An 11204-nucleotide genomic window follows, 5' to 3' on the forward strand; every position below is an offset into this window, starting at 1 on the left:
TCTTCTTTTTTTGACACGTAGTTGTGATGCATTGGCCTTCTGCACGGTGAGTTTGTTCTTGCCGCTTGCAGACACAGCTGTTTCAGCTGCTGCTGCTGCAGATAGTAAATAATAATTAAGCTTCTGCGTCTGAAGCAGAGGTTTCAACGTGCTCTGGTGCAGCGTACTGTGATCAGAGTTGCAGCTTTAAATGTAGGCCTCCTCTGGTGGTGCTGCAGTTTTCAACCGTCTGTGCACCTGAGCCATTTGTTGCTCCGTCTTTTGAGTCTCCTGAGCCGACGAGTGCTGCCATTTTTTTGTTCGTTCCAAAATATTTCTGGTTGGCTCTCGGTGTGTTCATAATCTATTTTTTTCACCTATCAACCTTGCTTCCCTCTTCTTGGCTTTTTGTCATCCAACGACGCTTTGCCAATGGTGCTTTGCATTCTCTCCCTCTCCCCACCTTCCCTCTCCTGCTCCAGCTTTCTCCCCTGGAGAGGCAGCTCTTCTCCCTGCGCCCAGATGAAAGGCTACGGCGGACAATAAAAATGCTATTTAAATGCAAGGGTGTTTGTGTGCGGGTGAGAGATATTTTCCCGCTGAAAGTGAGCTGCTGCATCCTGATAAATAGTAAATATAAGGGAATGTGATTTACATTTATCTTGCAGAGGCAGCCAATATGAATTTCAGTAAATCCTAGAAGATGGGGATTTAAGGAGGAAAATGACTGCGACTGATTCACATGCTGTGTGTCCCACGCAGCTGAAATGCCTATAAGGTGGAGAGTGCCACTGCTTTTATTAAAGTACGTGCACAGACATCGATCCTATCGAAATAAAACACTTATTACACACGGGCATGCACTGTGTCACAAGCTCATCTGTGGAGATGCCCTGCCTCATGCACATCATGTGAAGGTGACTAGAAATAAAAGCTATGTGGAAGCTGCTGGACATGTTGTCTCATCTCTTTGAGGTCAGGGTGGGGTGTGAAGGGTTATGGGATGGCTGGGGAAGAAGAAGGGCTCAAGTGCTGCTCATCGAAGGTTTGGGATGTTATGTAGCTGCATGTGTTTCCTGTTAGTTCCAGATGCCACTCTGACAGGTGGATAGTTGTGATTAATACTCCCTGACTTCTTCTCTCACCCATTCTGTCCCTTCTTCCTTCTGTTTGTTTTATTGTTTCTGCATGCCCCTCACATTCTTCACTTTTCTACTCGCAAAGCATCAAAAATAATTTCTTTATCATTTTCTAAACGAAAAAAAAAAAAAAAATACAAGTTCAGAAACATTTGTATTGTCAGCATCTTCACTGGACTTGTCTCCTTCTTTCCTTCCTGACAATAAGATGAGAATATGGGAGTCTGACGGGTCCTCAGCTGGTTGTCTCATGCAGCAGCTCGTCCCTCTCAGTCTCCAGCTGAGAGCTATTTCACTATTTATTTACATGTAATTATGGCTATGAGGTGCAGATATTAACACTGTCAAGAACAATTTGACCTGACATTTTTCACTAGACCTGGCCCCTGCTGTTTTCAGCAAACAACCTTTTCTCCTCTCCCCCTCCCCTCTCCCTCGATCCGCCTCTCCTTCTTCCTGGAGCTACACTCTCTTGTCTGCACACACACACACACACACATACACACATGCACACCACAGGCCCTGCCTTGCAGAAACCACTCTCCTGGAATCAGAAAATCTGCCGTTTAATTTAGCAGAGGCATCTGTGCAAGGTGCGAAGAGTTGGAGTCTGTGTGTGAGAGTTTTTGTGTGTGTGCACTGAAAGAAAAGGGGATAAGGGGAGTGGGGGGTGTCTCTTGTTCCCAGTGGCTGAATCCATCCCATAGTTACTCAAGCATATCACTAGCAGAGAATAGAGGATTGCTCCCCACACGTTCTCCAATTGCAGTCCAATAGACAGCATATTAACCTCTGGTTAGTGCGGGGCCCGGTTTAAAGCTGATACTGTGGGACATTTAAGAGGGAGGGAGCTTTTCTGCAGCTCGAACAGCTGGGCTTTCTTAAACAATAAAGCTAACATGAGCAGAAGTGGCCTAAAATAGATTCAGCTTAATAATAATTTGTAAGAAGACGCAGGAGGAGGTGTGGACAGGCCTAACATAAATATGAATGATATTCCATTTCCACTCATTGATGCTTCCTTTGTATGCAGAAACAGCTCTAGATAGAGGAGACAGACGTAGAGCAGATAACGTGTTGTGAGGAGTGACAGCTTGTTCCAGTGCCCACTAATCGTCCTCATCTGGGCCTGACTTGTCAATGCCCAGATTCTGTCAATGCCAATCAGCCACTTAATTGGACACAATTAGCCCCCCCCCCCCCACATTATCTTCTTCAAAGACCCGTTTTTCTCCGTTCAGTGCCAGCATCGTCCCCTCTAACGCCTCTTCTTCTCGCTCTGCCTGCGTCTCTTCATCCCGTGTGGCTAGTTGAGGACACTTTTCTGTTTTTATTAATGTGTTGGGTCCAATTAACGCAGTGGCACGCAGGCCAGAGCCCGTCATCTGCTGCCTGCCACCGTCCCGACTATCTGATGCAACCCCCACACCGCCCCCTTGCACCACCTCCACCGTGACCAAAATGCTTTAATTCAATTTATGCAATCACTGTTATTTTTAAATAGTCATTTTGTCTGCTCAGATGAGGGGCCTTACTGCCCGCTGGGCCGGCCCTCTCATGTGAGGGATAGGGGTGGAAGGGGGAAGGCTGCAGGAGTAAGAAGCAACTCACTGGAAGGATTAGAAAGTCTGATATATTTTATTTATTTTCTGATTCTTTGGGTTTCAGGTTTTGAACACTTTAAAAAAAACTTTTTATTTAATTATTTTTGTCTTTCCTCAAAGTCAGACACTTTCTAGACATTGGTAAATGTTTCTGTGTCACTCGTGGATGACAGAATTAAACTCCTCCTTTAATCACCCCCTCCGGACTGGCCTTCAAATATTGATCTAAAACGTAGTGTCACCACTGTGGATCTTTAATCGCTCCCTGCTTCGGCGAGTATCAGCCGGGCCGATCTGCTAAGGTGCACAATGCTATTCTGCACCACTCAGATAACTTGCAGACATTTGGAGTGCTCATTTTTCCCCCGTCTGCCCCTATGACCTCCGCCTAACTTAAAGGTACATCTCGGGGGCATTTTGATTTGGGCAGAACGGGGAGGTATCGGTGACAGAGGAACTAATCCAGTATTGCACAGATTAAGAGTATTTGTGGAGTGGTGTGTGTTGGCGCTGGCGCTGGGAATGGAACAGAAGGGGTTCCTATCAGCTCTCCAGGCAGGCTGGCCCTCAGGCCAGTACAGTCCTACAGGAGTCTTTGTACTTTCCAAAGCCTGCACTTTCCTCTCACTTACTCTGTATCACTCTGTCCTTCTTGCTTTCTTCCTATAGTCTATCATGTTCTCTGCTCTCCAAGTTCTCTATTTGCACTTGTGAATTTGTGTTGTGTTCATCCTGCACTAATCAGCACACTGAAAATGTGCAGGTGTAAATGTGACATTTGTGGCAGTTATAATACGATTTTTGTGATTGACAGCTTTGAGGAGTTTTTTTTTTTTTTTTTTTAAAGACATAAAAACGATCATTTTCTATTTGGTGGGATTTAAGTCACTAAGTTGGAAAAATGCCAACAAATAAACATTTATAACCATTTTTTTTTTTTAAATATGGTAAGCAGCATGCGCAACTTAGTTTCCTTTTCCCAACATTTTTCTCTCTCTTTCAGTTTTGTCCTCTTTCTATGATTAACCATGTTTTCTACTCCGTCTGTGTCACATTGTTTTATTGTAGCAAAAATACTAACAAAGAACAAATAGTTAAACATTCACACAAACAACAACAAAAATTGTAATATGGCTGTTGAAGAAATTAGGGAGATATGAAAGGGGCCTCTTTTTGTCTCAAGTGTGCTATTTATTTATCTGAAAGGATGCACATTGTATCAATTTACACTTCCACACTCACTCTGCCACAGGCCGGAGGGCTCAGAAGTTGAGAGAATTAATTACTTTTTTATTATTATTTATAAAGTAATCTATCTGTGGAGAGCGAGAGTAAAAAAAAAAAAAAAAAAAAAAGGAAAGTGAAGGGGTGTGTGTGTGAGAGACACAGAAGCAGGGAACGCCCTGAAGCATTGTCCTTTAAACTGGATCCTGGCTCACATTATCTCACAAACCAGCACTCACATAATGTCGAACAACAAACGAACTGCAGGCTGCTGGGGACGCTGTATGGAGGCTGAGAGAAGGGAGGTGGAGGGTAGGGAGTATAAGGAAGGAAGTAGAAAGAAAACTCAGCTCAAAAGAGTGTGTTGAATGTATGAAATTAGCTTTTTGTTTCTACTCTAAAGTTTTGCACCATATTGAACATTGCTGTTCTTGTTTAAAACACTGAAAGGTGCAATTTACCCGACTATGTGCAGTGATGCTCTGTGGAATCCAGGTTTTCAACAGTATCAACTAGGGATGCATGATATTATCGGCATGGTATCGTATCGGCCGATATTAGCATTAAAGTTAAATATCGGACATCGGTCATTCCATCAAAATAACTCACCGATATAAAAGGTGCTGTTTTTGTATGACAACCCAGTGACAAGGATGCCTGCAGCGCCAGAACAGCATGATGATGTCACACGTGCCTACCTGATCTCACGGCGGAGAGGAAAATTCAAAATGTCAGCGGTGTGCAAGGTTTTTTTTTTCGTTGGTGAGGATGTTGGATTCTGAAGATTTTTGGACTACATTGAGCCTCACTCCAATGTCCCAATTCTGAGATATTTTTCCGATGTAGCCTTACCCGAGTTACAAGCCGTCATTACCCATGTCATTGAGAAGCTAATAGTCGATAGCACTTGTGTGAGTTTTACCACAAACATTTGGATGTCGTGTTAGCCCCGTTAGCATGATTAGTCTTATGGCACAATGGCGAGAAAAAACTTTGAACTTAAAAAGTCTGTCCTTCATGCCCAAGAGTGCAGAGGATCCCACACTGCAGCTAGGAACCTGGAACAAGCCTCCACAAGTGAGACAGAATCGCAAGTAACTAATGCTAATAAATAACATTTAACACTTTTCATTTAATATAAGTTAAAGTGCTATGCATATCATATGGCTGTTACTGAATATATGTCACCAGCTCTTACAGCTGTTGCACAGTTTTTGTACCAAATAAGCCTAAATAAGAGGGCTATGTTCTGACAAAGGAAAGTATATAAAATATCGGTATCGGTTATTGGCCAAATAAGTTTTAACGTATTGGCATATCGGATATCGGCCAAAAATCCAATATTGTGCATCCCTAGTATCAACATTTAGGATTTAATTAATATATTGCAAGTAACACAAATATAAAAATTATCCAGATGCAATTTTTTGAGCCTTTCAGCTAAATGAACTGAAAAATGTTTGAGAACATCAAAAAAGCAAAATCCTACAATTGAAACAGACCTGCAAATATCCAAACCTATAATAAAATAAGACACTTATATTTGACTTATACTCACAATTAAAGTCTGGCTGGAGTTCACCTTCTATCTGTGCCTTCATCAGACTTAGAATGGAGGTGAAACAGTATTGATTTTTATTTAGCAGTGTGAACACAATACAAATGAAAACCCAATTTCTCCAATAAATGTAGTCTTTCCCCCCTCAAGGAAAACTTAAATCATTAACTCAGAATGTTCATTTTTTGTGAGGACAACTCAAGGATATCCTCACACGACACTTGTCACACTCTAAAGTAGCCAACTAATTTGCTAAAATAGCAAAACTGCATCATTGTGATGATAAGAAGTCATCTTCTCTTGAAGAACTTTCATGAGCATGAATATTAATTGAACCAAATGTTGGCTATTCTGTTCCACGATGTAATCAAGCTTCAATTAACCAGTAACTAAAATGGACTCCTGCCCTCCAGCTGTCCCTCTCAGGACATTTTACTTCCTCCCCCACTCAGTTTAAGCAAACCATCATTATGTTTCCTCCTCTTGCTCCTCAACGTGCTCACCTCCATATGCGAGAGAGAGGAACATGTGTCCAACATGAAGAGGGCAATGAATCTCTCTCTTATAGATAAATGTCACATGCATTGTCCGCAGATGTGGAGGGAGTCGGTGGGGGTTTCCTCACTGATAGAATTAACATGTGGAAATTATGAACCCCTCTATGTTTCTGATGTGCTTCATATTTCCTGGGAGGCCCTTAGATATGATTCATTTGCAGAATGTGGTTAATTTTGTCTCTGTGGGATACTTCTATGCTATCGAGCATCATTTGTAGAATGGTTGGCTTGTCCCTGCATTGCTGCATGTGAGCCCGTGTATGAGTGTGTTTGTGCATGCATGCTCACAAACATATGTGTGGGTGTGCATCACCTCCTGTTTAACTACCTCCATGATGGGCTAATTGGTTTAGCAGCCGAGGGGCCAAAGGCCAGTGCAGCATAGCGAAGCCTCAACATGAACCTGATGTTGAAAGGAAGAATTCATCGAAGGAAAGCATGTGTGGGACAGTTACCCTTTTTTTTGTTCTAACCATACCTTCTCTCTCACTAACACATTTTTCACTGCATCCTGTGCTTCAGATTGGAGAAACACCAGCAGTAATTTCTTCTCTTGCAACACAATTTGAGACCTATAGAAGTATGTCCTGTGCTATTACATTAATCTACGATATTGAATTTGAAGCTTTTGTGCATTTTGAATTATAAGGGTTTTGCAGTGTTTAATCAACTCAAACTTGCGGCATCAATGGACCCCTCACTTTTTTTGTGGGGCCGATTTTGTGTCGGGATCTGAGGGGATCGTTTACCAGTTCCAACTCCATTACTATTCATGATATGGGTAGGCTAGGGGCGAGGGATTAGGGACTCCCTTGGTGCTTGTTGTGCCGTAGGCTTGGGCTCAGGCCTCAGGCTTTGGGATGCAAGCTGTCTGGCAAGTATGGTGGGTCTATTATCATACTGGGACCCTTCTGTCCCACAGTAGGATGTTTTCTGACATTGCCAGCTAATGGAAACAGTGTCTCTTGTTCCCTTTTACAGCTTCCTTAACCTCTTCATACTCCCCTGCTCAAATAAAGGAAGCAAAAAGGGGAAGTTTCTCCAGTTTCCTATTTTAAAGTTGAAATTGTGTATTTCTTTTGCTGTCTTCACCGTGAAGAGCAAGGATGGTAACTATACTTGCAGGGGAGGGGGAAAGTACTATTCCTCAACCCTGTCAGTGCTTTGATCCTCAATTTTCCAAGTTTCAAACATCTTTTTCTCTCACTCCTCTCCTACCCGCTCCAGGTGATGAGTATCCTGAGTAACCCCAGCGCCGTACCCTCTCAGCCTCAGCACGACTTTTCCATTTCCCCCCTGCACAGCAGCCTGGAGAGCTCCAACCCCATCTCAGCTAGCTGCAGCCAACGCTCTGACACCATCAAGAGCGTGGACAGCCTGGCTTCCTCCCAGTCATACTGCCCCCCCACCTACAGCGCCACCAGCTACAGCGTGGACCCTGTCACTGCAGGCTACCAGTACAGCCAGTACGGCCAAAGTAAGTAATTTTTTCTTTACATCTTTACCTTAAATTGACTAAAATAAAGAATAGAAAAACAAGAGGTGATGTTTAATTCTCAGGCAGTAGATCCTCCTAACCTTTGCACCCTGGATGTTGGAGGCAGACACGTGCTCTTGATAAAGACACCCCCCACCCCCCACCCCCACCCTCCTCTCCTTTGCTCTACTCCATCCTGGTACAGCGCTAAGTCACACCCCACTTCGCTTGGATGGGAGAGACAAGAGGACCACTTCAAAGAACGGCACACCCTCAGGGGCCACAGTGTCCTTTTGCCCACCTCTCTTTCTCTTGTTTCCATCACACTCACACACCCCCAGGGCAGGAAAGAGTTTGCTTTATTAGATTAGCATAATTGACTGATGCTGTCACAGCCATTCATGAGAGGTAAAATGAAGCACACTTCCCCAACAATCCAGTCCCCACCAGCTCGCTCACATTTGTTTGTATTTATGTGTGGATTCTAGTCGTCCTATTGTGCTGTTCTGGTGATTCTTCTTCTTTTAATGTGCGTTGCACATGAATAAAAAAAAGGGCACCCGTGCCAGTCTGTCACGTTTCCAGTATGCGCTTCAGCATTTTTTTGTCGGCGGCAAGAAACTGATGGCAGCGCGGATGTGATCTGATGTGAGGTTAATTAAGATGGTGATTGAGCACAGTGGATGGGTAATGAATGGAGGGGAGAGGAAGGAGCTGCCGTCTGATGCTGAAAATGATCGGCCATGTGGAGTGTGGAGGGCATGAAATCGGAGATGCCAGTAGTAATGAAGACTGGCACACAGAACACACACGGGGACCCTTGTGACTGACAGCCCAGAGACTTTACCGGGATGCACAAGCTCGGTGCCAGCAGCATGCCAACCTCAGACAAGTGACAAGGGAGGGGTTTTTATCTTTCACTCCCGCTGTCTGAATTGTTTTTTATTTGACTCGTTCTTTCCTGCCACAACTTATTTCAGCCCTAATTAGAGGAATGAGATGAGAGTGACTGGGACACATGTCGCTGGAGTCTCATGTGCGTTTTCTTGTCTCCTTGTTTCTGTGCAGCTGCTGTAGACTACCTTGCTAAGAATGTAAGCCTGTCCACCCAGAGGAGGATGAAACTCGGGGACCACTCGGCGGTGCTGGGGCTGCTGCAAGTGGAGACGGGACAAGCCTACTAAAGCTACACCCTGCACCTCCATTCCTCTGCCTCGCCCTGTTCCACCTTGCTCCATCTACTCCAGCTTGGCTCCTTTGCGGCTCGCTTTGACACCAGATAAAGTGATGTCTGTTGGCTCAAGAAGTCATTTTGGGGAATGAAACAAAACTTTTCAAACTGTTGTCAATCTCTGGGTGGCTACACAATATTTCCTCGGAATCATTTGGGCACATTTGCCTTGCAACTTGTACTCCTGTCTACGTCCAAAACTCTGTTTATCTCTCCCAGATGGGCAGACAGGACCCCACAGACGGTGGATCTCTATATGGCCTGAACTCCTGTTTGTCATGGCTGCAGTCCAGCACACACTTGGAGCCATCAACAATTTGTACATTGACCTCGCTGTTCATAGTAGTTAACAAAGCAAATATCATTTGACCAACTCTTCTTATTCTTGTTCCTTTTTGATATTGTTCAGATTATTGTTGCTATTATATGATTAATGTGATTTTTTTGTTGTTCTTTGATTCCATTCGTATCTCTTTTATCTGTTAGATGTTTGCGTGTAAAAAAAAAAAAAAAGAAAACGAAGACGAAACACAGTGGATGACTGAGATTGATCTGGAAGCACATGTCTGTTGTGTGTGTTTGCGTGTCAGCCCATTCACACAAGAGAGGATGATTGTTTTCCAAGCTGCTGTTCCCCGAGCTCGAATGTTCATGAGCGATTTGACCTTCTCACTTTCATATTCGTCTTGACATTCCTCAAGAACTTGGCCACTCAGTGGGAAGTCTGGCTGGATGGGATCTGCAGGGAATTTAAGCAGCGTTTTGGAGGCCAAAAGCGTTTCCCTTCATAACCTCCATCCCATCCTTAGCCGTGGCCCATAGGGAGGGGGGCATTGTTTGCAAAAACAGGATTGAGGAAATTAATGTATTTTTTTAAATATGGACCTCGCCAAGGAGGGTTAACTGAACCCCTCCCAGTCCTACCAAATCCCATCTGTCAGTGAATCCTGGGTGACTTAAGCAGATTAAATCACACCGATATAATGTCAACGCTAATTCACAGTGACCCGTTCCATTACTAGCCAGTGTTTCAGTTTCATCCCGTCATTAAGACGTTTTGTAAATGCACATGCAGTCCATGTCTACTTTCTGACTCAATGAGTTTTCCTTCAAAACATTCCTATGACTCTGTCTATAAAATACGTTATAAGCATTCCTGAATTATCTGATGTGATTAAAGAGATGATAAGCTGTGCCATTCTAATGCACTCTGAAAAAAAAAAATTCCAGTATAAATAATCCAGTCAGTTGTGTAAGGGCACAAGTACCACCACTGATTGTCCACCCCACCCCCCACCCACACACACACACACTTAGTGCTGGACTGGAACTACATCTAATCCTCAGCTATATGACATTGTCACCAAAATGTACAAAAAAGTTAAAAAAAAAATGCTAAAATTATAGGATATATGGAACATTTGTGTAGCATTGACCTTTGATACGACCCTAGCGGTTCCCATGAGGTGTCTGACTTTTATTTTATTTTACATTTTATTTTACATCGATGCTCACAGAGTGGTTGAGACGAGACTCTGACACCATCAAAACTAGGGGAAAAAAAAGTCTACATTCCCAGGAGCAGATTGTGTATTGTTTCCTTATAAAGAGTATGTTTTATACTAAAACAAAGTTATGGATGAGTGATGGATCTGTGAAAGTACGTGTTTTGTTTAAGTTTCTTTAACTGGCCCGTTTTCCTTTTGGTTTGTTTTAACTGTATTTAACTGGTTATCTTGTTTGAGTCAAAATAATTGTTTCTGGTTTTTGGCCCACATGATGATGAATTTGTACAAATTAGTAAAATATAAACTGAAACTGTTTTGAGTAAAACTGTGTCAGAGAGGAGCAACGTGAGCTGAACTTTCAGAGACTCCCTGGACCATAGTGTATATTTGTAAAGATGGCTGAAAGAGACATCGTCACCTAACGGAGAATTTTTAACCAGACTGACTTAGCTCTGATTAGACCACGGACCCAACACCCCTGTAATCAGAGCCTTTCAGGTGTGTCGACGGTTTGAGCAACGATGTGAATAACAGCATCCTCTCCTCTTTGAAAAAACTGAAGAATCATGTTTGATTTTTGGACCAATAAGACTTAAGGAGAACAAACTAACGCTGACTCCGCACTGAACGGCAGCAGTTTTACCTGCTCCACTTAAACACCTCACTTGTGTATATTTGAAAAAGGATGAATTTTAGAAATGTCTTTAGTGTATCAAACCCATTTCTAACACCTGCATCAATAAACATTTGGATATTTAAGGCATACACCTCTTTCCCCTTCCTCCTGTCTCTTTGAACCTTAACCTGTTTAGTTGCTTTCTGTCATCTGTGCTTTGCTTTCCTCCTTTTTTTTCTGTTCCGCATGTGTGTATATTATCATGGTATAATTTATTCTGCTGTACGAAGTATTAGAGTAGTGGGAACTTG

The 11204-nt window shown here is 43.1% G+C and overlaps 1 protein-coding gene across 4 annotated transcripts in view; it reads left to right on the top strand.

Moving 5' to 3' along the window:
- The window catches only part of pax7a (paired box 7a), a 42465-nt gene extending 33073 nt beyond the window's left edge, over positions 1 to 9392 (top strand). For 2 of the 4 annotated variants that reach the window (XM_037678763.1, XM_037678764.1), the window contains exons 8-9: positions 7289 to 7538; positions 8607 to 9392. In XM_037678763.1, the coding sequence (XP_037534691.1) occupies positions 7289 to 7538; positions 8607 to 8722 (366 nt within the window). In that variant the 3' untranslated portion in view covers positions 8723 to 9392. Of the gene's footprint in view, positions 1 to 7288; positions 7547 to 8606 lie in introns of those variants that run through there. The other 2 variants (XM_037678765.1, XM_037678766.1) reach the window with 1 other exon arrangement.
- The last annotated feature ends 1812 nt before the right edge of the window (positions 9393 to 11204 follow it).

Source organism: Nematolebias whitei, chromosome 7 (genome assembly GCF_014905685.2).
Source record: "Nematolebias whitei isolate Nwh7 chromosome 7, NemWhi1, whole genome shotgun sequence".
In the NCBI taxonomy this organism is placed as follows: Eukaryota; Metazoa; Chordata; class Actinopteri; order Cyprinodontiformes; family Rivulidae; genus Nematolebias; species Nematolebias whitei.